This window comes from Dasypus novemcinctus, chromosome 5, assembly GCF_030445035.2.
Source record: "Dasypus novemcinctus isolate mDasNov1 chromosome 5, mDasNov1.1.hap2, whole genome shotgun sequence".
Classification (NCBI taxonomy): domain Eukaryota; kingdom Metazoa; phylum Chordata; class Mammalia; order Cingulata; family Dasypodidae; genus Dasypus; species Dasypus novemcinctus.
In genome coordinates, this window is record NC_080677.1 from 29,390,290 (window position 1) to 29,416,575 (window position 26,286).

General features: G+C 45.3%; 2 protein-coding genes and 1 pseudogene across 4 annotated transcripts in view; 2 read left to right on the forward strand and 1 right to left on the reverse strand.

The window, feature by feature from the left end:
• The window catches only part of SCRN1 (secernin 1), a 62,156-nt gene extending 41,416 nt beyond the window's left edge, over positions 1-20,740 (forward strand). For both annotated transcript variants that reach the window (XM_004456589.5, XM_058296835.1), the window contains exons 5-9: positions 2,884-3,078; positions 5,250-5,415; positions 14,129-14,309; positions 16,814-16,973; positions 17,245-20,740. In XM_004456589.5, coding sequence (XP_004456646.1) covers positions 2,884-3,078; positions 5,250-5,415; positions 14,129-14,309; positions 16,814-16,972 — 701 coding nt within the window. In that variant the 3' untranslated portion in view covers position 16,973; positions 17,245-20,740. The remainder of the gene's footprint in view (positions 1-2,883; positions 3,079-5,249; positions 5,416-14,128; positions 14,310-16,813; positions 16,974-17,244) is intronic.
• LOC139438921 (rho-related GTP-binding protein RhoQ pseudogene) lies at positions 1,351-2,023 on the forward strand (annotated as a pseudogene).
• Positions 20,741-22,203: 1,463 nt separating the features above from the next.
• WIPF3 (WAS/WASL interacting protein family member 3) overlaps positions 22,204-26,286 on the reverse strand; it is a 104,720-nt gene continuing 100,637 nt past the window's right edge. The window contains exons 9-10 of one of the 2 annotated variants that reach the window (XM_058296833.2): positions 24,441-24,460; positions 22,204-23,526 (exon numbers count right to left, since the gene is read on the reverse strand). In XM_058296833.2, coding sequence (XP_058152816.1) covers positions 23,502-23,526; positions 24,441-24,460 — 45 coding nt within the window. In that variant the 3' untranslated portion in view covers positions 22,204-23,501. The remainder of the gene's footprint in view (positions 23,527-24,440; positions 24,461-26,286) is intronic. The other variant, XM_058296834.2, reaches the window with a different exon arrangement.

The following is a 26,286-nucleotide window of genomic DNA, read 5'->3' on the forward strand; positions in this document are numbered from 1 at the left end:
TACTTAGAAGCAGTTGTATTGCTTTTAAGTAGAACTCTTTGAACTACAACTGCATTTCAGATGCTGAGCTTCCCTTCTAAAGAAAGCTTAAAAAATCCATCCTCTCAAAACTGATGTGTATTTCACTAAATATTTAAAATATATAATTATTATAATAATAGTAATAGTAATAATAATAATAAAGCAGTCACTCCTTGGGCTCACTGATTTCAAGTCTTCTGATCCCAACAGCAGTGTGATTGCATTAAGATTTGATGAATGCTGTTCCCAAATGTTCCTACTTGAAAGCAAATGTCTATTATAAATTAGTCCTTTAGAAAAAAAATCTGAAGAGTGGCTCACAAGATACTTTTTAATAGCTTAGTATGAATAATGTCAAAACCTCTTCTTTAGGCTACGACTGTTATAATTTTTTTTATGGGATGCTCTCTGAAAAGATGAAGGCAATGGACACATGCCCATCAGCCAGAAATACTTATTTTGGAAGTGTAAATCAGTGAAGTGAAACATTCTGGAAGAATTAGAGTCATGGATCCCTGTCTCTAAGATGTGGTTTCAGGCAGTAATGGCTTTATTGCAATTTGTTGTTGGCCTTCTCTCCTTCCACTGCATTCTTCAAGAATTTGGAAGAACGTCATGCTACCTTGAAGTAGCAAATATGAATGGCCCCTTGAGTACAACTGATAACTTTTTAGTGTTTGCATTCCAGACAGCATCTTGAAGTTAGGCCAATTCATGCTTTGCATATTTTCATTTCAGGCTTTGGAGAAGACACAGCAAGACTCCCAACTGATAGGACAGTTTCTGGCCTAACCCTCATTCATCAGGGTGGAGTGTATTCAAATGCACACATTTTTCAGTCTAGGTTTATTTAGCTACACTTATATTTTTATGTAAAAAAATGAATTCCTGTAGATTTCTCACACACACATGCATGCACGCACTCAAGGGTACATTCCACTATTTAAAAATGATTGGCTCCTCCGCTGCCCTCCCCAAAGTTGCCATCTCCCCGGGGGCTGGACGGTCTTATGATCCAGCGGATCCTCCTGGGGAGGCCGGGCCGGGGAGAGGGCGCAGGCGCCGTGGGGGACGGGCAGCGGGCCGGGGCGGGGACCCAGGCGCGACCGAGGCAGTGGCAGCACTCGGAGCCCGCCGATCCCTCCCCTCTGGTGGGGGAACCGCTGCATGGGGCCGGGGATGGGGGTGGCCCTGCTGCGTGGAGCGACAGCAGCGGACCCCCCAGGCGGGTTGGGGCTGAGCCCGGGACCAGGGCGGGAGCTGGGGGGGGGGGGGTGTCCATGCCTGGAGGCCAGTCGGCCTCAGCGTGGCTCATGGCCCGGCGCGCTGATGCTCAAGTGCGTGGTGGTCGGCAACGGGGCAGTGGGCAAGATGTGCCTACTCATGAGCTATGCCAATGACGCCTTCCCGGAGGAGTACGTGCCCACCGTCTTCAACCACTACGCAGTTAGCATCACCGTGGGGGCAAGCAGTACTTCCTGGGACTCTATGACTTGGCCCGACAGGAAGACTATGACCGTCTGAGGCCTTTATCTTATCCCATGACTGATGTCTTCCTTATATACTTCTCTGTGGTAAATCCAGCCTCATTTCAAAACGTGAAGGAGGAGTGGGTACCAGAGCTTAAGGAATATGCATCAAATATACCCTTTTTATTAATAGGAACTCAGATTGATCTCCGAGATGACCCCAAAACTTTAGCAAGACTGAATGATATGAAAGAAAAGCCTGTATGTGTGGAACAAGGACAGAAACTAGCGAAAGAGATAGGCGCATGCTGCTATGTGGAATGTTCAGCTTTAACCCAAAAGGGATTGAAGACTGTTTTTGATGAGGCTATCATAGCTATTTTAACTCCAAAGAAACACACAGTAAAAAAAAGAATGGGATCAAGATGTATAAACTGTTGTTTGATTATGTGAGAAACCATCTTCAGTGGCCAAGGACACTGTCTATTTCTCTCAGACCTTTTCTAGATACTGAAGCAGTTTAAAACTTGGGGGAAGGAAAAACAAGAAACTGCCCTCAGAATTCTATATAGTTAAGAATGTTTCTTAAAGGTCCAAGAAGCGGCAAACAGCATCTGAAGCCACAATCTATTATAAATACTTTATTTCAACTAGAAGACACAATCTCTCAGGGGTTTCATAGTTTAAAAAGCTACAATTCACACCATATTGTAACTATATTTAAAAAAAAAGTGCTGTAAATGGAACTGCTTGACTTTGACTATACACATTTCTGCACAGTCTTTATGGGATCTGCACAAAGAATTATCTTCTCCCTTTGCTCCAACTAAAAAAAAAAAGGTTGTTCAAGCCACTGTCTTTTCTACATGTTGGCACCTGAACAAATTTTAAAGCTATACATATTTGGGCAAAGGGCAGGAGCATTGAGGAGATGGTATAAAATGTTTCTCCAGGTGAAAAAGAACCAGATTGGGGAGGAAGAATCTCTATAGTTTCAATACCCACATCTTGTTAGTAGCACAGTAGCCTTTTTCAAAGGCTACTGCTTTCTTTTGCTTTTCTTGTAAGTACTACTATGCTTAGGGTGTTTTTTCTTTTGTTTTAAGCCAGAATGGAGGGCCTCACATGTTTCCTTTTAATAGTGAATTTAAGATCAGTAAAGAGATCGTTGCCCATTTAAAACATAATAATACCTGGTCAGGACTAGTCAGACCTTTGTGGAGGTCTCCTAGAAAGAGGAAAATAATTGTATGCTTTTTCCTTCAAAAGTTGAATCCATTCTCCATGTAGTTAAAGTCAGGGTTAAAGGGGAGGGTTTCCCTGTAAATTTTCATTTCCTGATTAATTCTTTATAGGTGTATTTTCAACTAACTACCCTTTGCTCTCTCTGCAGAGGGAGTGAAATGTATTTGCAACCAGCTCTCACTCACCACTAAGATTGACAGGGAGCATCCTGAACTCAGGAATTACGCGCAGAGTCAAGGTTGGTGGACGGGAGAGGACGAGTTCAATTTTTCTGAAGTGTTTTCTCCAGCTGATGACCATCTAGACTGCTGTGCTGGCAAAGACAGCTTAGAAAAGCAAGAAGGTGAGTTGGTGTATCCCTCCCAGCTCTCCCTGTCATATCCTGTGTCTTCCAGCGATTTCAGAGTGCTTGTCTGAACTTAAGAGGGTAAGCCGAGCAGTAAAGAATAGACCTAGTATGTAAAGACCAAACCAGGCAAGAAGATAACTTGTAATTCTTTTCCCACAATACTTTCCTTACCATGGAACTTCTGTGCTTCTACCGACATTATTTCTCCTTTAAATGCTGATGTCATGCTTGTCTCTTATGAGACAAATTGCAGCCTTCCTTATACCTCTGTACTTGTATATTTGACTTGTCTTCCCTATATTTTCCTCTCACCCAGTGCCTTAGCCTGCTGGGACTCACAGGTAGGGGTGTTGTCTTCTACTCATCTTCAGATATCCTGGTGTTACCAGTCTAAGTCATTTGTGCCACGGGCATTTGTTAAGTTGAATTGAGTTTCTCCATGAGCCCTCTGCCTTCCACCCAGTTTTTTACTTTATCAGGGTCCATATTTAGGTAAATGGGACTTTCGGTCCTGAGTGAAAGTCTTCCGAATAAACCAGACCAGCTACATTTTACTCTTGCTGGTGGTAAATGTGTTTTGTAAATCAAATCTTTGATCCTTTAGAACAGGGTCAGCAATTGTGACTGTGGTTTTTGTAAAAAGTTTTTTTTTGAGATACAGCCATGGCTATTCATTTACATTGTATTTATGGCAGCTTTTATGCTACAAGGGCAGAGTTGAGCAGTTGCATGTCCTGTGAAGGAGACTGATGGCTCACAAATCTAAAATATTTATGTCTGGTTCTTTAAGGAAAAGTTTGCCTACCCTTAATCTAGAATACTTTAGGGCTTTTGCTGTAAAACTTAATATATTCTAGGGAAGAAGGCAAGAAGGTCTCTGTTTTTAAATGGGAATTTTAAAACTCTGTTCTACAAGTTTTTCATAAATGCAAATAACTTAATGCAAGTATTCAATACCAAATATGAAGAAGTTTTGGCAAAACATCAAAACTAAATCCAATGAAATCCCTAGATCTAGCTCCTAGTTTACAGGAAATATAGAAGACAGAGGATCAAATTTAAAAACACCATGGAGATGCTATCTGCGAAGTTCATACTGTTAGAAATACTGTAGGAAAAGATGACCCAGTTTCTCCAACAAATAAAATGTAAGGGGGGACAATGAGAGATAGAAATTAAAAGTGATTTTAAAAGACATAATCAACCTATTGGATCCTGATTCAGATCAATAAACTAAGAAAACATCTACAGGACGATGAGAAAGTTTGAATAACGGATAGTTAAAGAAATCAAGGACTCCATATTTGTAGGTCTGATATACTGTAAATAGGGGCTTTCCAAAGTGGATGTGGATTGCATTAGTGAATTTGAAGTTGCCTGTGATGCTTTGATCCCATTTTTTTGAACATACGCTGAAAGAATAGTGTTTCAATGACTTATAACCAGAGGAGGGAAATGTGGAACTGGGGTCTTAGGTGGTCAAGGATTTGTTTATCCATTTATCTCAACTCAAACCCAGTGGTCCTCAGGACTCTGTATATTCTAAATGCCTTTCTGTATGTGTATTTACTACTTCAGAGATCATTCTTCAAATATACTATTGACCCAAACCAACCATATTATTTGAGAGAGAGTGTTTACTGGAGCATATATAGATTGTACCTATTTTCCCAGGGATGTCATTTGACTGAATTACTGCACTGGTCGAGTTATAGCTAAGTGCTATATCAAAGAGACCCCAAAATTATGTGGTTTAAAGAAAATGGAAGTTCATTTCTCTCCCACGTTATAGTCCAGATGTATATGGTCAGTGTCGGCCTGGTGTGTTACTTGGCCTCAACACATGGCTCCCATTTGTGCTCTACTTGTTATCATCTCCAAGCAAGCAGGAAGGGAGAAAAGAAAAGTCGAGGACACGCATGCCTTTTCATGGATGTGCTGAGGAAGTTGCACTCACCATGTCTGCTCACATCCCATTGGTCAGCGTTTATCACATGACCACATCTTGCCACAAGGGAAGCTGGGAAATACAGTCTTAGTTTGGCAGCTTTGTTTCAGCTATAATTTCAGGGGTTCTCCTACTAAAAAGAGAAAGGAATGAATGGATTTGTGTTAGCAGGCTGCCACAGTTATATCTCCTTCTCTCTCTCCCTTTCTTTTTACAGAAAGCATCACTGTGGAAACGATGATGAACATCTTACGGGACAAAGCCAGTGGAGTCTGTATAGACTCTGAAGCTTTCCTCACCACAGCCAGTATCGTGTCTGTCCTGCCTCAGAATAGAAGCTTGCCATGCATTCACTACTTCACTGGGACCCCAGATCCTTCCAGGTTTGTCTGAGTCACAGTCAAGTAGGCAGGAAGAGATGCTTCCCTGAAAACTCGTTCAACCAGCTTATGCCAAGTTCCTCACCACGCCCTCCTCTCATATAGCAGAGTCTCCTCTCTGCCTCAGCATGAGCAGTGTAGAACAGGGAGCTTTGGCTGGGGGAAATTCTTAGCTTTAGTCACATAGTAGTCACAATCATGGAATAAAATTGTTTTAAATTCAACAAATATTTATTGAGTACGTATCATGGGCAGGCATTGGGATGCAAAGATGAACAAGACAGTGAAGCAGAGAGAGACAGGAATGCCCAAGACTTATCAAAATGACCAATTTCTCTGAGACAGAGGACAGAATGGCCCAGAGACAATATCGATGGAAGCCACATTAAATGTACTGTGCATACATTAAGTGTAAGACACTGTGTTCTGGGGGGTTGCTTTCTTTCCATGTGTGTTGGCAAAGAGGCAGTATTGCATGGTGATTAAGAACACAGCTTCTACAATAAATGACTAAGATTTGCAATCCTACCCCTGTCAGGTAGTGGCTGCCTGACTATTAAATTCACTATAAGCTATTCTTAATTTTCCACTCACTGTTTTATCCCTTCACAGAGACTTATTGAGCTCACTGGACAGTAGGGTCATGGTTTCTGTCCCCAAGGAGGTCACAGTCTAAGAGGGGAGATTTCTGAATAGCAAATAACTTGGTAATTACAGCAAGAGAGGCATGTACAAGATAAGAGGAGGCATGAAGGAGATGGTAAGGAGAAAGCATCACAGAGGGGGAAAGAAAACCTTGAGCTGGACTTTGGGAACAGTAAGAGCTTGTTAGATACAAAAAAAAAGGGCAGGAATAACGCGCTAGGCATAGAGAACAGTATATGCAAAGGCACAGAGGCATCAAGCAGCCTGGCAGAGTTACACCTGTGCGTCTCCTTGTAGATGAGGCTGGTGACGGGGTTTCCGTCTGTCCTGCACACCCCTGCCCCTCCACTAAATAAGCCTCCGCTGGCCTCCAGCAGTGACGCTCAGCCGCTCGGCAGAGTTCCAGCCAATTTCTCAGGATGCTCCTCTTTGACCTCCTAGCTCTGATTCCATGGTTCCATGGCTCCATGGCCCCAAAGCCCACATACTTTTTGGCCCTTCATATTTGGGTCTCATCCTTCCTCCCTCTGGTGTCTGGGCCTCCCCTCCTTACGGACTTTGTCCTAGCGTGCTGTCCTAACTGCTCATGGCGCAGGAGCCTGGTCTGAGGATTCTCACCTGGGGACATTTGGAGCCTCACTTGGTGGAGCCTTGACTGCACTGCCAAGGCATTTGGATATTGTTCTTTAGGAAACAGGAGCCTTTGAGGAGTAGGTTGAACTGAGGAATGACCATACCAAGCCTACTGGCCCTCATGCCTCATACCTGTTCTATTTTTTTTAGGAGGTACCGGGAATTGAACCCAGGATCTTGTATCTGTGAAGCAGGCACTCAACCACTGAGCTACACCTGCTCCCCATTCACCAGCTCTAAGTATGCTTGAAGTCAGGGCTTTGAGATTCCAGGACACTTGTATAAAGGAATTCTGTTTCCTAGGCTGCAGTACATGGCCTAATATAATTAGAGAAATGGGTTGGAAATGGCCTTCTGATATTTAAAATGGGAAATCTCAAGTAGTTTTCAAAGAAAAGTATTCACGTTTAAATTAATTGAAAAGACATTGTAGAATATTAAGGAAGAAGAAGTCATTTTTATCTCCCGTGGTTAAATGAGCTGCATTTTTTATTGTGATTATAGAACTGCCTTGGATTATTTTTCCTATTCTAACATTTCAGTGTTTCTTGGTAATTGGTCATGTTCAACATTTTGTATTTTGTCAGCAGGAATCATAGTTATCTATTTTCGGATTTGCAGGTAGTAAAATTATGTAGGTTTTAACTGATTTCTGCTAATGCTAAGAAAAATTAGATGTTTTCAGGAGATAGTTTCAGAGAGTGAAGTTATGAAAAAAGATTATGATCAATGAGCAGGACATGCTCTTACTGTTGTTTTGTCTGCCTGGATGCTTTTCTGTCTTCTTTATTATTTACAGTTCTCTTTAAGATAACGTGTTCTCCCATTCTCTTTTCCTCTCCCTCCTTTCCTTCTTCTCTCCTTTACTGTGTGCTAGGCACTATGGAAGTTTGAGAGTTGGAGGGAGATGTGAAAGTCTGAGAGTTTGAGTGATTGAAGGAGATTTTAAAAAGTCCTCTAACTTTACTGAGGCAGCAGATTCCATTGTATTAAAATTCTGTTTAGTCAGCTGGTACCTTAGCCATCCTTATAGTGACACTAATTAGCTTTAGCATACTGGCTCTGACCTTTGGAAGCCACTTCCTAGTTGGCAGCTAGTACTTGTTAATGCTTCACAAATATGAAGAACTGGAGAGAAGAGGAGAGGGATTGGTCCCTTGGCATCTTGAGACTGTAAAATTTAGAGTCCTGTGATATGCTGGGGCCAGTGAGAGCCAGTTGTTGCATCTCTTCCCAATTTCCTGTTCAGGGTCGTCACATTGGTAGCTTGAAATGGGCCTTGGTGGAAATTGGCAAACACAATAAATCAGGGCTTATTTTTTTCTCAGAGACATAGTTATTTAACCAGCACTCCAATGACAGACCCTCACATCTAGGACAATACACAGTCACTCAAGATACAAGATGAGTAAACCAAGAGTGGAGAGCAGGTAGAAGATGTAGGAAAATAGGAGGTTTGACCTACTTTAGAGGCATGTAGCTGGTGTTTCTCTATCTCTTTCTGTTTTCTTTGTTTATTCCTCTTCTTTTCCCAATGTACTAAGCTGGAGAAGCTAAACTGGATTGGCTGTATTATGTGGTTAATTCAAATGTTAGCAAGAGGTGGCATGTTCTTTTAAATACCAGTTCTAAGGTTATGAACCCCAGCAGGGCCTTGCACTGCACACCTCCCAGGAGTGCCATTCACACCATAGCGTATGCAAATGTCAACCCTGGAGGGACACAGCCTGCACAGATACACAGAACAGAGGCCCTAGGCCACTGGGTACCCTGCCATCCCTAAGGTTGTCCCAGGCTTCAAAAGTCTTTTTCCCTCTAAAAGAGAAACTCCTTTCATGGAGTGGTCCTGCTATCAGCCAGATGTGGCTTTGACTGTATGATTAAAGTAGCTCACAGGAAAGCTGGAATGACCCATGGACAAACCCAGAGGGACACCTGCATTTGGAGAGGAACTGGTTATTACAAGTTCTTTTTTAGATTGGCTCCAGATTTAGTAGATTCATCTCAGCAGCAGCCTTTCTCTTGTTCTTTTTGTGCATGATTTCTCTCAGTGGATCTGCCAGGGACTCCAGGTCACGTGATCAGCCTCGCTTAATCACTCAGGGTATTTCTGCATCTTTGATAAGAACAGAGTCATGTTTGGGGTCAGAGCCCTTGGGTGGCCACTGATATTAAAATTTCAAACCCCAAAACCCAAAATATACTTAATTTTTTTCTAGTAGCACAATTTGTATGAAAAACCAACAGAAGGATATAAGGGTGAGAGATAGTAGGGAAAAAAGCTGACCTTGGATTTATAACATCAAATCTGCCCCTTATTAGGAATGTGACATGGGCCCAAGTCCCTCACCTTCTGTGAGCCTCAGTAATCTCATCTGTAAAATGGGATGAGAGTTTTTGCCTTTCCTTGCTCACTGTATCCCTTGTCCCTAGAATAGTATCTCACTCAGATAGCACTCGACACCTGTTTATGTAATGAATGACTAGGAGTGCCATAAGAGTTGAATGCAAATACTTTGAAAATTGCAGTGCACTATCTCATGGTAGAGATTTTCATAATAACTGTGTTGTCCTTTGAAAGGAGAAAATAAATGATTGAGAAGCAGATTCTTTACACCGGCTTGGTGCATCCATGATGAGGTTTTAGAAGTAAAAAGATAGGACAGATAAGGCAATGATGCTTCCTGCAGAGCCATCTTTTGGTTATAGCTCCAAGTCACCAAGGCTGTGAACCCTGGAAACCCAAAGGTGTGGTGTCGGCTTGGGTGCCTTGGACTGTCTTAGTGAGAGCCAAAAGTTGCCAGTGTCACAGCTTCTGTTAGTGTTGCTCGTGGTCTCATTTGTTTGTTTGCCCCTTTGCACTACCTCAGCCCATTCTAAGTCTCCTCCTTAACCAGCCCCTGGGCTGATCTTTGCCATTGGAAGCACTTTCCCCTCTTGGGCCTATCACTTTGTGTTCATTTCATAACACACCAGAGAAGGGCTGAGTGACTGGGGCAAATTCTGGGTTAGGCGGCTTCCCTTATACCGAATCTGAGAGTCAGCACTGAGATCGGAAGCAGAAGTAGCTTACTGAGGCCTCTTAGCTGTATCCTGCATCAGAGCCACCCCTGGTACCCTTGGAACTCCAGTCAAGTGACGAGTAGTTGGGCAGGCTGGGAAGGTGATCGGACCCAGATACAGCATCAGCTGTGCCACTAGCTGGAGATGTGACCTTGGGCCAGTCATTTCATCTCCTTGGGCCATTAACTGGCAAACATTCATTCAACTACATTTAAGAAACTACCATCTGAGGTTCAAGTGTGGGAAAATGTCAGAGTATCTCCTTACCTATTTAGGATTTTTAATATGATTTTCTATCAGGTCTGATAAAATCAGAATGTTTGGGAACCATTGAGTTATCCATATCCCCCTTTTCTGAATACATAGACTCAAATGATCAAACCTGAGTTGTAGATAATTTCCATAATTTGGTTTAAGTAAATATTAATATCATTATAATTTATTATTGGCTATCATTTTTATTCAATCTCAGGAGACTTCCCTTTAACCAATTGTATTAGTCCGCTAAAGGGGTGCTGATGCAAAATGCCAGAAATTGGTTGGTTTTTATAAGGGGTCTTTGTTTGGGGGAGGAGCTCACAGATACCAGGCCATAAAGCATAAGTTACTTCCCTCACCAAAGTCTATTTTCACGTGTTGGAGCAAGATGGCTGAGGACATCTGCAACGGTCCAGGCTTCCTGGGTTCCTCCCTTCCGGGGTCTTGCTTCTCTCTGGGTTCAAAGTTCCTTTCTTCCCAGGGCTTGCTTCTCTTTCCTCTGGGAGCTTACTTCCTGGGGCTCCAGCTTAAAACTTCAGAATAAACTCCAACATTTAGAACCCTTAACTCTGTCCTTAGCCAGGCCTTCTATGAGTCCCTACCCACCAAGAGGTGGGGACTCAATGCCCTACTGGCACAAGAGGTTTTTATAATTACTTAATCAAGTAAACTTATGAATCCAATATAATCTAATATGCCCAGAGGAAAAGATCAGTTTATAATCATAATCCAATATTTCTTTTCGGAATTCATCAATAATATCAAACCTGACAGATTTATGCTTCATATTTTTAGCAGTTGAGGATGCTGACTTCCTTATAGAACATGAAAAAAATCCTTGGAGAGCTTTGGCTGCTTTCAAATATTACGGGTACCTTTGTCATATTTATTGTTTATTCTTTTTCTTTTAGAAAAAAAGTGATAGGCATGATAAGCATATGGAACTTTATGTCTTAGAAAAGCCTTCAAATATCCTCAGACATTACTAACCCTTCCCATGTCACTTAGTGTGCAGTGGGCTTGAAGTTCATCAAAGAGAATATTTTAATTTTTACTCTGCTAATATTTATTATATTGGCTGTATAACAACATGACTGTGGTTAGCATGAATTACTGTGTCAGAGTCACACGTTCACAGGCCTCATGCCATAGAAACAGAAGTAACAGAATAGCTTTAGAAGCTGGAAGGGATGATAGAGATCACTTAAGTCCAAATAAGAGCCCAGAAGGGAAATGACAGGTCCACAGTTGATGAGGGGTGGAGCGCGGAGTCCCAGCTGAGGTCCCTGCCCGTCACCTGCCCTGTAATAAGACAGGTGGACCCTGGGATTTCACTGGGGCTCCCTAGTTGCCCCATTCCTGCCAGCCTCTGCCCAGTGGGGTCAGTGTGTTGGAACAATTCTGAGATATGTAGTTGTAAAGCCCTGAGGTTTTATACATGAAATTACAGGTTTCTTGGTAAAAGCATCACTCCCATTCTGGCTTTTGAGTGGTAGAGAAAAGAGGTGCCATGCAGGGAAGTGTCTGGAGTAGCATCACACATGTGAGCATCATGAAAAGCATGGAATAGAGTGGGAAACATGAGGCAAGCTCCTCCCCTAAGGGTCTCCTCGGCAGCCCAGGCTTGGCGAGCGCTATTGGAAACGACATTTCCCTGGGCAATTGTGAAGCCTCTGACAATCCCACCATAAAGCATAACAGCCCCAGGTGGGAGAGTTTGCTCTCTTTCTTCCCAGCACGGGCCCTGGAGCTGAGAAAGTATGACCTGTGCAGGCCCTGGGCTGGCATTCACTTGCAGAAGGGCAACTCTGTGCCAGCCCAGGAAGCTGTAGGTTAGTGTCTGCTGACCAATCGGTGTGGTGTGCACTCTGCCACTGGCCCCAAAGGATAGGACACTTGCCCATCGTGAGGCAGTTGCGTTTCAGAGATCAGAGGGGCCCAGAGGCGGTCAGTGCTGGCTGTCGCTGTGCTGGATCACATAGTCTTTCTCTCCATTACCTCTTTCCATGAGCCTCCAAACTACAAACCTTTTGCAGAGTTACCTGAATCAACAATTAGAGAATTCAACTTCGTGTAATTAAACTTGATTGAGACACTTTTTGATTTTGTATTAATTCCCTTTCACATTCAATAGTCATTCATTCAACATTCTGAAAGAAAAAGGAATGGCCTATTTTCAAGAGGCCGTGGAAAGTGGAAGTGTGTGTTCTTTCTGGGGAAGGGTAGCTCTCCTGAGTCTTTGGAGGACTTCCTTGGATGATGGCTGGGGAGGGGAGGGCAGGTTCTTGGTAGGACTTGGCCTTGTGGAATTAGGTCCAGCACACATGCCCTTGTGCTTGCCAGCAGGTTAGCTTGGGAATGGGATCAGTCTCCTATTAATATGTGTATCACCTTATCCTTAACCACTGTCACCCACTTCACCAGCTTGGGGTACAAAAGTCTCACTGCTTTTATTATTTGAATTAAATTAGTCTGAGCTCCACTTTTGCATATTGTGCTCAATGTCTGCTCACTTGAGCCCACTTTCCCAATGTGACCTCAGGAAACTAATCTAAGAGGTGACTTCTCCTTACTGTTGTTAATAGTGGTGCTTCTCAGACCTGAGTACGGTGTGAATCACCAGGAGACTTGTGAAAAGGCAGATTCTGAGCCATCAGGAGTGGGGCGGGGGCCTGAGATTCTACAGGTGATTCCAGGACCAGTTTGGGCAGAAGGGTTATTGCATCCTAGCCTTTTTCAGACCATGGCATATGGGAAAATATTTGCGTGGCAAACTGGAGCAGCTGTTCTGGCTGCTTCAAGTGCCAGCTCGCACAGGGCTGAGGGCATCAACATCCCAGCTCACTTCTGACCAACTTGAGGCACCTTGGAGTGGGCCAAGGTCACCAATTGAGAGGAGAGAAAAGATCCAAATGTCAGTAGTACACCTGGCAGGTGTGGGCGCAGCAGCTCATTCCCTTTGTTGTTACTGCAGTTGCTGCTCCATGGTGCGTCTGAAAACTGACCATCCCGGGGCCCTGGGGGTGCCTGTGCTCTGCCAGCGCCACACTGCGGACTTGGGCCCAGAGAACCCCCGGGATGCAGCAGTGCTTTCTCTGGGTGCAAAGGGAAGAATAAGGCCCGCTCGCTGGAGCGCCAGTCATCTGGGGTCACCCTGCTGGGCTGAGCGCCCAGGCCACGGTTCTGTAGATACGTGGCTCTGTCGGTGTATGAGTGTGCATGGTATGTCCAGGCATGCACGAGCACACACATGCACACACAAATACACAGCCATTCGTGCCCAGTATGCACAAGTATACACACATACACAGATGCACATAAATACACAAAAATATATACACACACACAAATAGAGATAGACACACGACCATTTATGTGCTCAGACCCACAGGAGTACACCCACCTCCCCCAGCCCCTCACAAGCACACACACACGCACACACCCATGCCTACACACAAACACACTCAAATACGCATCTACTTTCATGTACACAAATACGCCCATACCGACAGCCATTTTTCCTGAGGTGCCTCCATTGTGCCAAGAGAGCTACATCAAAAAGGCTTCTTGAATTAGCCACATTCTGTGCACACAGCTAACTCACAACTAGACTTTTGTTTCTCTGTGGTGTGTCCCCTCTGCTTTTTTGGTCATCTGTCTTAATCTGTCCCCTCCCTGAGTCTGTCAGAGACACTTTAAAAAAAGGGACGGGGGGGGGGGGGCGGTGCTCAGCCCCTTCCTTTCCAGAAGGCCACTTCCCAGCAAACCATGGTAGAGAGAGAGGCAAACCTCTTCCAACTCAAATAGATGGCCCATTAGACCCCTTTCTGAGAACACTATTTCCCTTACTTTATACAACTAAAAGGTGCTTCTCAAATGGTCTTTTTTGGAATAAAGGAAATCCGTTTTGATGTCTTCTGTAAATAGAAGACTTTGAAGCTTGTACTCCACAGTTAGCTTACTAAAATAATATGAAGTTGTGCCTCTCTGGACACGCACCTCCCCTCCCCATCTTAAGCTGCTGAGGAAATACCTGCCGAATGGAAGAACAATCTGTGGGTGTCCCCAGGCTGCACACAGACAGAGTCTGGCTGAAGCACTGCTCCTCTCTTTCTAGGTCCATATTCAAGCCTTTCATCTTTGTTGAAGATGTAAAGCTTGTCCCCAAAGCACAGTCTCCCTGTTTTGGGGATGATGACCCGGCCAAGAAGGAGCCTCGATTCCAGGAGAAACCAGACCGCCGACACGAGCTGTACAAGGCCCACGAGTGGGCACGCGCTGTCATCGAGAGTGACCAGGTGAGGTTTGCGTGGGGGCCATGGTGGGGGAGGGGGTGAGAAGAAGCCAGCGAGAAAGGCAGGAAAGCAGGTGCAAGTGGCAAGCAGCGTCACTCTCTTCCTCTCCAGCATGTCGAGTCTCCTCCCAGAAACCTCGGTTCCCTGAGGCCGTTCCTAGATTGCTGGTGTTGTTTTCCTACTCAGTCTCTTGAAACCGAATAAAACAAGGCCTTCCCTCTAGATGTTATTCTAGAACCCAGTGGGAAATGGATACTCCTCTTTCATTTACTGCTTACTGAAAGAGAAATAGAAATGGGAGTTCCAGGGGGGAAGGGTGCTTTTCTGCTATCTAAAATTATGTGTATACTTTCAAGGGTAACAAGATGTACTGTTGGCAACACTTTATTTAAAGATGCAATCACGTGTTTTAAAAACAATTCTTAAAAATGCAACTCTCCCCCTCCTAAAGATTTGGTTAATAAAGTTATAAAACATCAGCTCAAACAAGAAAAACATCCAATATATGTTCCCCAGGGGCCCTTAGCCTTACCCACCGCAGCCATCAGGGATAGGTTTTCGTATAAGAGCTACGCCCACACTAACAGCGTTTTTTACTGAAGAAGGGAGGAAGGAATGTGCTCATGAGAGGCTCATTTGCTTCTTCAAGTATTTCTTTTTTTTTTTTTTTAAAGACTTATTTATTTCTTGCCCCTTCCCCCCGTTGTCTGCTCTCAGTGTCAATTCGCTGTGTGTTCTGTGTCCGCTTGCATTATCCAGTGGCACTGGGAAACTGCATCTCTTTTTTGTTGCATCATCTTGCTGCATCAGCTCTCCATGTGCGCGGCGCCACTCCTGGGCAGGCTGCACTTTTTTTGCGCGGGGCAGCTCTCCTTGTGGGGCGCACACCTTGTGTGTGGGGCAACCCTACGTGGGGGCGCCCCTGCATGGCATGGCACTCCTTGCACCCAGCAGCACTGCTTGTGGGCCAGCATATCACATGGGTCAGGAGGCCCTGGGGATCGAACCCTGGACCCTCTATATGGTAGACGGACACTCTATCAGTTGAGCCACATCCGCTTCCCACAGGTATCTCATTGACAATGTATAGTAGGTCCAGTTTGTCCTGAAGGAAATGGACACCCTTTAAGGAAATTGGTGCATACATTTTTTGTGGCCGGGGTGAGCTTATTTTCTCCCATTCAGCATGTTAGACTATATAGAAAGGATATAAAAAAGGCAATGTCAGCAGTAGATCCAAGTGAATTCAGAAAGTGTCTCTGAGAACTTGCTTTCTTAGTTCACAGAAATGACTGTTTTGACATGTAAAAGTCACACAGTATGTTACATCTGTCCTCCCTGCCAGACATTTCCCTGGACCCATGCGTGCTGCTGCTGCACTAAGCTTAGTTTTCTCCAGGCTGTCCAAATACCTTCCTGACACTGCCTATTTCGTAGGTAGATCACAGGAAGCCCAAGGAGATACAGAGAAATGACTGGGTGGTATGTGATTCTGTGGGTATGTGGCAATTAGGAGGCAGAGGTAGAAAGGGCTATGTATTCTGGGCTATTCTGTGTAACCCAAAGAGAAGAGACTGATGAGGTCAGGTGGGTTTTGAAATTGAGAAACGACTGTTACTTTGAGTCAAGGCAGCATTAGGAAGTGGTGGATAGGTGGTGAGAGCAGCTTCTCGGTTCTGGGACTAATTGGGCAAATAGCAATCCTCCACTGTAAATGATTCCCCCTTGGAGGAGGGAAACCTCACTACCTCAGAAAATGAGCGAATAGGTGCTAGACCTGTCGTGTGTTAGTTCATCAATCCATGTATTTATTCACCAAATGTTTACTGAGAATGTCTATTATATCCTAGGCACTGGAGGACAGAGGTAAGTTCTCACTCCCTGGGAGACTGTGGTCCAATGTGGGGACACAGCTAAATAGGCGATGCATTATGAGACAGGAAGATTAGGGCTCTGGCAGAAGTGAAGGCACTCACTGTGGGAGCCCGGGGTGGGGCCTAACTTCCGGGGGCAGGAAGGGCTTTGCAAAGAAACCTGGAGAGTGGAGAGTGGGTGCAAGATGACCAAGCACTGAGGGAGGGAAAGGCCCTTCAGAGAGCGGGGTGGCCTGCGTGGGGGCAAGCGTGGCAGCGATAACGTGTCATGGTTGAAGGAACGCAGTTAATTCAGTCTGGCTGAAGAGAACGGAGATGCGTGAAGGGGGGTGGGCATGGCAGGAGGTGAGGCCAGCACGCGCCTTGTACTTTGTCACAAAGGGCCTTTTCTGAATGTCACTAATGAGTCTGGATCTTATCGCGAGGCAGCAGGGAGCTGTTTTTAAGCAGGGCGGTGACGAAACCATCTTGGCATTCTAGAATGATCCCCCTGGCAGAAGTGTGGGAAACAGATTGAAGGGAGTGGGCAGGAGGTCAGCAGAACCCCCTTTCTCCAGGGGGCTTTCAGCTTCGGTTGCAGGGGCCCCCAGGCCCATCGTTTTGCTGAGGTAAAGCGCCTGTTTCCCTCCTCAGGAGCAAGGTCGCAAGCTGAGGAAGACTATGCTGGAGCTGGAAAAGCAAGGCCTGGAGGCCATGGAAGAAATCCTGGCCAGCTCTGACCCTCTGGACCCTGCCGAAGTGGGGGACCTTTTCTATGACTGTGTTGACACGGAGATTAAGTTCTTTAAGTGAAGTAAGCAGTCCCTTTCCCCTTCTTATTTGAAACTTCCCCTCTTACTAAATTACCAGCAAAACAAACCTCTCTCCTGTTCGAGTAAAATGAGAACGTTAAGATGTGGTCTTCTTTTCTGAAGCCAAATCGCACTCTTAGCTTGTGCTCTGCCTTGACTCTCCCAATGTCCCCCTCTTCTGCCATGTGTGTCCCCTTCCTTTGTGCTGTAATCCCGTTGGCTGTCATCAAGTTGTATGAGTGTGGATTTTAAGCTGCTGTTATTGTGTTTCAGTGACAATGGACACATTAGCCTTTTCACAAGAGGACCAGAATTCATCAAGCCTTGAAAGACAGTCTCCACAGTGCTGAATTTGTGGAAAAAGCAAAATCTTTCAAAGTCTTAGTTTTTCTCTCAGTAACAGATTCTTTCAGGTTAACAAAAGGTGTGTCTTGGTGTGAGTGTCGTCCCGGGGGACTCTCACTGGCTTCCCTTAATTTGAGTTCATGTCTGTAGTGCAGAATGTGTCTGTCTGTCTTCTGCGGGCAAAACCAACGAGAAAGAATAAAGGGGGCTCGTCTGTAGTCCCCACTTGATCCCGATGTCCACGCTCCTGAAGAATTTGTCTTCCACGCCTGAATGCAGCAGAACTGGGTGCCTGTGCTAGCTGAACCACGCCCCCTTTAGACGCCCAGGCAGCCATGCCAATGACTTCCCGGAATCCCCGTGGGGATCCCCAAAGGCACAGCCGCTCTCTCTACATAGCAGTTTACACACCGGGGCTGGGGCTCGTGGAGAAATACTTCTAGGCCTAGCTCCCAACATCTAGTCAAGGATTAATTAAATGGCCCTGTGGGATAGTTCCACCCCGCAGTGCCGCAACTCTCTTAGCTAATGAGGGAAGGAAAAAGAGAAACCCTTGGCCGTTTGGATTCCAGTTAAAGTAGTTGAGATCTGAGCAGTCACTACATTAGCTCAGCAGAGAGAGGGTAATTAAACAGATTCATTCCAACGTAGTGTTCACATAAAGGATTGACTGACCACCAGAGCATAGAAAAGCGTGCAAAGAAGTCCAGATGGCCTCCCCTTGGGGAGGACGGAGGCTAAGAAGGCAGCAGATGAATGTAGAAGCGTTTTGTTCCAAGATAACAACCCAACCCCCACCTGTCCCGCCCAGCCTGTTCCATCCCACAGGATGTGGAGGAAGCGGCTGCCTTCCTGGCCTTGGCCTCAGTACTCCAAATGCTGCACGTCTCAGCAGCTGCCTCCAGACCAGTAGCTGATGTGGGCAGGGGTGGGCAGGGGTGCTTACCTCCAGCTAAATGGAAAGGGGGCAGAGACGATTAATGGAAGGATAGGGGAAGATACAGCCAGTGGGAGAGCACCCGCTTCATTACCCCCAGCCTCGCGCATACCCCTGGGGCCTCACCTGCTTCCTCATTCTTGATAGCACTCTGCACAAGGAAACACTGTGAGTATCGCTAGCCCCGGCAGTGACTGAGAGTTAAATTCCTTCTCCTCCACAGTGCCCTAGGCCATCAGAGCTGGAAGGGACCCGGGGCAGATGGGGACACTGAGGGTCAGAGGTTTGGTCAGAAAAAATCTTTTTCTGCCAACTCCCATGAAGAGCCTGGGTCTAAGAGCACCATGGGCTTTTTTGCCTAGTCATTTTATAAATTCTCTATGTAAAATCATTACCTGTTCAGGGTGAGAGAGGAGAAGAATTATTTGAACTGACAAAACTAATGGCAACCAACAGTGGGGGCTTGTGGTGCTGAGAGTGTCAGGCAGCACTGGCCCTGGGCCTTCACTGGGGATGAATTCGACATCTTCTCTGTGGCCACGTGCTATGTCAGTCTGCAGCGGCTGCAGGGGGCAGTTCAAGGTGGGTTAAGTACCCCACCCCTTCCCAAGGCTGCCTGCAGCAGGAGTGTAAGGCTGTGACACAGAGCAGTTATTTAAGATAAGATGATGCCGAAAGCCACTCTAAAATTTCATCACGTGGAAGCACCTCCACTCAGACCTGTGTGTCTGAGACACCTAAAGCAATTGATGTGGGGTTTGGTCAGAAGAAATCTCATGAAAATAAATTACGTAGAGGCATGTCTTCATCACGATGGGCAGAAGAGAGGTCACAGACACCCCTGCCAGCCTGATGCCATTCCCCAGCCGTGCAATAGGAAACCCAACAGCTGTTTCTCTTAGGAGTCATAGACTTGAATGAAGCACTGCAGAGAAGGGCACCCTTAATTGAGTTGTCGAGGCAGCCTCTGTGCCACCACCTCTAGAGGGCATGGCAGTCCTCCTTGGCACCGCCTGGCCGAGGTGAAAGGCACTGCCATCAGGCATGTAGGGGTCTTTGTACAGTTAAAAACGGAGTACTGGTAATGGACAGACTCCTTGTGCATTGAGATAGGTGGGGAGAGACAAGAAGAGAGCAGCAAACTTACTGCTGCTGTACTTAACTTTCAGTGATAAAAATCTACTTTCACAGCTCAAAATATGTCGTTGGATCTTGAGCATGCCGTGGTTGGTGGTACATTTGTTTTTAAATACGCTAACAGACTTTGCTTTTGAAAAATGCTCATCATTAATTGGATGATTTCTGACCAGGGATTGCTTTTCTAAAGGCAATACGGAGAAAACGAATATTTGAGATGAAATATGAAAATCACGTTTAAAGGTCACAGTGTGTAAGCAGCTTCCTAGAATACCATTTGTGTATCTATTAAGACTTGGGGAAGGTGGGGGTGTCCGTGCATGCTTTGTGCAGAAAAAAGCCACGGCCTCAAAGAGCAGAATCTCTCCCTTTCCCCACCGTAACCAAATGTAAGGTAGTCCAGTCTCATCTAGTAGGTGGGCTTTACCATGGGTGAAGGCAGTTCTCAGACTTTAAGAAGGGTGGAGGCACTGGTAAAAGTGAATTAGAAAAGGAAAAGTGCTACTTTTCATTCTTGGAGGTGATTTGCATCTTTAGGTAGACTAAAGATATAATCAAAATTATGGTGACCGATAATGCAAAGACAGTGTTATTAGCAGTCTTTTTTTTTTTTTTAAACAGCTAACAGAGCAGGTGTAGCCTAGATCTTAGCTGGAGGTTCTTTTGTCTGAATCATTAGATATAAAAAAATAATGATCAGCCAGGCAAATGACTTTGCTTCCTAACTGATGTCACCCCACAAAGACACACATGTTATTCAGCCCTGGCTGGCCCAGCAGGAAGCCAGGTGGGCCCACTGCATCTGTTCTGCTAAATGCCAACTGCCTTCCTGACTACAGACCCATCTGTCCTTTATTGGGGAAGGTCTTCATCAGAGTTCTCAGCTTTAGGAGGGAAGCACACGGAGGAGGGAGGGGAAACCCACCAGGCCGGCCCTTGCGTGGAGGGGAAGGAGGATGTCCCAGGACCACGTGATGCTTCTGCGGAGCAGTGGCATTTCATCCCTCACAGCCCTAAGTCCCAGCTCCCTCCCTATACTTTGTGTCAAAATGTGTGTTATCTGATCCACTCCCAAGGTCCTGAAATGTCATCTGCAGATTTCTTGTGGGAACGAGTGCATACACGTTTGCAATCATGTTGTGAGAATTTACATGTGTTAGCTGGAAAATGCTATTAGCAGGGAATAATAAAAAAAGAAAACCTTTCTGTTTCCTGCAGTGGGAACTGACCTGTAGTCTTAACAGTCTTTTGTACAAATATCTACGAACTAGATAACTTTCCCATCCAGTGCTTACCCTTGGAATTGTCTCTAAATGCATCAAGCATACAATTAAAAAATGCTGAAATGACTGTCGAGTGGCTTCCTCTGTGTCAAGTTTCATGAATAAAGGTGGACATCAGTTCACAACACATAGAATGAAAGGAGATGTAGATTCCAGACTTCAGAAAACCCAAATAGCCATCCCTTAGCCGTCACAGTTAGTTCAGCAGCTTTCTCCATTTCATGCCGTTCTGTAGATAAATTCTCTTTAAAAATAAACAAAAACCACACTGGAATCAGACGTCAGTCGGAATGGCAGCTCCCATCTATACTACGCCTCTTTACTCTAAAGCTATACCATCTCCACAAACAGGAGAGGATGCCGTGGGGAAATAAGCCCACACCTTCTACTCTTGGACAGAAATGTCAGACTCCTTCCAGGCCCCCATCTCCACTGTGACAGGCAAACTGCAACTGACTGTCTCATTGATGAAAACAGGACTGAGTCACCTATAACAAGTGGCCTATGTCAAGATCAGAGGGGATGACCACCTAGTTTATATAAAAGGAAATGCTCTTTCAAAGTTTATTCCCAGCTTTTTTTTTTTTTTTTCATAAACACAGCACAGTCCTCCGGCAAAGCTCTAAGGTGACAGAGCAGGGTTCATGAAGGGTGCCAAAGCCTCCTGGGGCATGGCCTAAGAATTTGGAACTTGCCCCTGGAGCCCTTCTCGCTCAGTTGCTCCCCTCAGTCCTCTGGGTGCCACCACTGACCCACAATTCCTCAAGGGGTGCCTGAAATCATAGCCTGGGCCTGTTGTGCCCCAGGATTAAGGGCTTTCCACGGGATATGTCACTGAATCTTCACAACTACGTGTTCAATAAATATGCCCCAATTTTACAGGTAAGGAAACTGAGGCACAGTCTGGTCAAGTAATTTACTTCCCCACATTTATATTAGGCAAAACTAAGATTCAGAACCGTGTTTGCCTTCCAGAGCCTCATCCTCAGCCAGCTTACTAGCAGATAGCCCTCCTCTGCCCTGCACCGTATTCCAAAATTTCACTAAAAGCAGCATCCTGGAGCTCAAGGTTGATGTGGCTTATACAGGAGGCTTTTCTGATGGCTTTGCTGGAGGGGGACGATGGGTTACGAGCACTTTAAGTTGAAAGTTATTCCATTTTCACATGTTAGAGGAATTTATAAACAATACTCTCCTCATTCTATATTACTAAAACTAAACACAGTGTTATCTACTTTAATGCATTTGAGAAAGTTTTTTTTTTAAAATATGGTTGGTTTTTCTGAATACCCAGAAGTTTACTTAATGATGAAGACCAGGAAAACATTATGTAGCGTTGTCAGAAATGTCAGCTCCAAAAAGAAAGGCCCCATTTCTAACACATTAGGTAATTAGCTCAAGCCTTGGGTCCTGGATAAATACCCGTTTTGTTCTGTCATCCTTAGAAGTCTTCCTAATCCTTAAAAAGTTTGCCTTAAATTAGCCCTGGTGACCACTGATGGGTTTTTAACAATGACATGGCCGGAAGCATTTCCACTTATTAAAGTTTATTGGGTACAAACAAATCAGCAGAGATAAACATCGATAAATATAAAATACACATGAAAACACGGGGAATCACGGACCGCGGTGTGAGGGAGAATGTGGGGTGTCGGGCTGCCGCGATCGGGATGCCTCTACCTGGGAGTTCATGGCCAAGCGGCTAAACCGCAAGACTGTCAGGGAACCCCGTGTGCCCGGCCGTGCGCCGAGGGCCGGGAGTCCAGGGACGGGTCTCGAGAGGATGCGGGGCCGGATTCCTGAGAGTGCTACCTAACTGTGATTTTTGGTTTCTGCTTTGTCCTTCTCTCTGTCCTTGAAGAGCTGTGTTTTTAATTTCCATCCCAGCAGTGCAGAACGTGACTGTGTCAACACCTCATCAGGCAGGCCACTCTCCATGGGGGAGGAACTGCCTTTGTCCAGGGCTTTTTCATCATGATCATTAACGCTTTTATCATGATTTTATACAACTGGGAGGGAGTAGAATAGATACTTTAGAATTAAAAAATTCAACCTTTTGGACACCTTCCAGAACCAATAAAACAAATCAGCTATGCCCAGAGCTGATGACCCACAAGAGCTTTTCTCCCATCGATTTAGCTATTAAAATTTGGCATGATTTACTCCCTAGAGAAGGGAACTAACCCTGCTCAGTTGCTTCTACCTGGAATGACAATGTAGGAAAGCATGACAACAATGTGGGGCACCATCTGAGCTTTACTCCAGACAACTGCTGGGCGTATGCAGGCACATCCTTGCCAAAACCCTCTGAAATGTACACCTTTTTTGGGTGGCTCGGCCTGGGCATAATATCTTGAAGGTGTAAGTTGTTCCAATTCAAAGTGATTTTTCACTGCTCCTCCCTCCCTTCTCCCCGGTTTCCTTTCATCTGCAGCTGTTTTGAGCACAGCCGAGGGATCAATCTGTTTCCTTCTATTTCCTCTCCTTTCTGCATCACAGCCTTCCTCTCCAAGGATGGGGAGCATCTGGGGTCAGGTGGCAAGCAAAAACACCTTCCATTCCCTTGCCGGTCGAAGACACAGGGTGTGAGAGCCGTGCCAGCTGATCCTGTCCCTTTCCATATTCTGGGGTGGGCTGAACTCCACACCTCTCCCATCTCAGAGAGGCCCTGCCACAGGGGATGAGACAGTGTCAGACCAGTGGCCTCTGAGCTTAGGAGGGAGCTGCGTTTTGCCTGATGGGTGGCTCCCAGTTTCTGCAAGGTGATAGGGATGGAGCACTAGATATTTGAGGCAGCTATTTCACGATACATTTTGGCCTTCACTTTTTCATGTTGTGTTTTCCATGGAAATCCTGCACGCGAACAACAACAAAAAGACCTCTGAGATAGAATCAGTAATTTACTATAATAACGAGTTGCTGATGTTTCTAACTTGCAGGGAAATACTGAACTATCATAACGCTTGCCTCACCCTGGCTGCCAGGCTAGGGCTCTGAACCTGGAAGCGACAGGAGGAAAGTCACTGAGTCTTGGGCACAAGGGGCACTGTAAACAGTAAGAGCATTGGCTACTTGTAGGATCGTTCAGTTACAAAAGGTACCCTGGGGTCGGCATGGGAAGGACCAAGCCCACTCTTGCCCGTATTTTATATTTACATTAGGCAGAAAAAAAAAAAAAATCCCTGTACTGCAAAAACAGAAGTGAGACATAGCATCTCGTTCACCGGAGGCGGCATGGCATCATCTGGGTATAGGGGACACATAAATTTCTCTGAGCTGCATCATTTATAAGGCATTATTTGGTTTGAGTTTGCAATTGGTGCAATGAGAATATAAAATCGTGCCAATAAGAAGCTGCTGTGGATACTATGGCTTTGGAATTACCTAAAAACTAAAGACTCTTCTAAAAATGCTTCAGAATCTAGCGAGGACCAGCCTGCACATCTATTTACAGTCATGGAATGGACACCACGGGGAGGAGAAAGCAGGGATCTATCTGTACTGCCAGATGAATGCCAGGATGCATTTTTTTAAATGGAAAAAAGTTTTTTTCTTCTTCATGTTACTCAAATAAGTCAACTACAATACTGATTTAAAGTCTGTGCAAACCACCTATTTACAATAAATAAATGCTCCATTCAGAGTCTGTATGTCAAATGAATTACAACTTGAGTATGTGGGGTGTGGCGTGATCTCCCGGGGATGCCCAGCCTGGGATATGGAACCCCAGGGGGCTCACAGGACCTTGGCTTCATCTGTCTTCTTACCGGAGTGTCTTTAGAAGTAACTGTGGAAACACAACACCGCATGACTGGGTGGGGTGAGAAGACATACACAAAAGACCCACCCCTGGGCTGGGCCCAGCAGCTTTCCCTCACCCATGCAAGGTTGCAAGCCAGGAAGATGGTCCATCATATGCAAGAAGCTGACTTTTACCCAAGGCGGAGTTCTAGGTGGAACTGTCAGCTCCCAAAATATGTTCAAGCCCTAAATCCTGGTCCTGAGAATGTAACCCTATTTGGAAATGGGGTCTTTGAAGACGTTAAGATCAGTTAAGATGATCTTAAGGTCGAAGTGGATTAGGGTGTGTCCTAACCAATAAGGCTGGTGTCCTCACAGGAAGGGGAGAATTGGACACATTCAGACAGACTCAGGGAAAAAGGTCATGTGAAGATGGAGGCAGATGCTTTTTGTCTCACTGATGTGGAAATGAGTTAAAAAGGTATCCAGAGGGACAAAAGATTTTCTTGACTGTGGAGTGCCCAAGGGAGAATTCATGATCCATCCTTGATCACACATTCAGGGACAGGAATATGAACCGTTAGTCTTAGGTGATTTGGGCAAGTACCTGCCATGAGGCAGAGGACCAGATCCTAAAGATCCTGCACACTATCCAATACAGACTTGCCATGGGTGATGGTGAGGATGGCCCATCGTCCCAGGCATCCTAACAGGCTAGGAAAAGCAGTAAGTAGAGTGGAAGGAGCCCTGGACACAGAGAGGGTCTGTGCATGTGACCCTGGGCAGATTCCTTAGCCCCTTGAAGTCTGGTTTTCTTTTCTGCAAAATGGCATTAAAGCTATCTCTCCAGCTTACATCACAGGACTCTTAAATGGATCAAATAAGATATGAGCTATGTGAAAAATGTGTACAGTCATATATGTGTAAAGGACTATTATTATGATTATTATTAAATTGCTCTGATTGCAGGAGTGATGTATTCATTGTAGAAAATCTGGAAATCACAGAAATGCACTAGGAAGATGCATATATACCTTTTTCCTTAACTGTAGTTGTACACCCAGTTTTGAACCTGTGAGCACCTGAGGATAATTTTTGCAGTTCTCAGTGATTAGAAGTCAGGGTGCATGCCTGCTAGGAGCACTGTCTCCTCCACTCTGAGGAGTCTGGCCAGGCTTCTGGGAGCCCCCAGACCCTTCCTTCTCATGCCCCTTTCCCTGAGGTCTGATGCAGCTACAGAAGGGGCCAGTTAAAGCAGGCCACCCTCTTTTGTCTGTGACACAGAACTCTAAACAAGAGGAGACTGGGGTAGGACTGAATGTGTTTTCAAAGAAACAAAGGACCCTATCAGGTGCCATGAGAGATGCCATCTCATCTCCACCTGGGTTAGCCAGCGCTTCTGTCCACGTGGCCTTGGATGAGGGCGATGGCATTTCTTCAAAGACTGTCTTATCACACAAGCTTCTATCTGATTCCACTTCCAGCTGTGTCAATTTCCTCTCGCTACCAGGACTTGAATTGTGACCAAATTTGGCTAAAATAAATTATGAATAAATACTGATGGGGGTGAAGAACCCCAAGGGTGCAGAAAGAAACCATGAAAGCAACCACCTTGTAGGTGAGCGGAAACACTGCTCTGTGTGTCAGAACCCTCACAGGGTTTTCTCCCCCTCTGGCTTCTCAGGGTGAGAAACGGGGAGCGAACGGGGTCATTTTTGCCCAGGGATTCTAAAGGGAGTCTGGGTTGCCAAAGTTGTTTATGTGGTGGTGATTCCAGGGAAGTCCCTTTTTCACTCCTCAGATTTTGAAAGCACGAGTGTTTCATTCCAGTTTGGAACAGAGGTCCATAAAGTGGCTTTCCTTGAGGAAAAG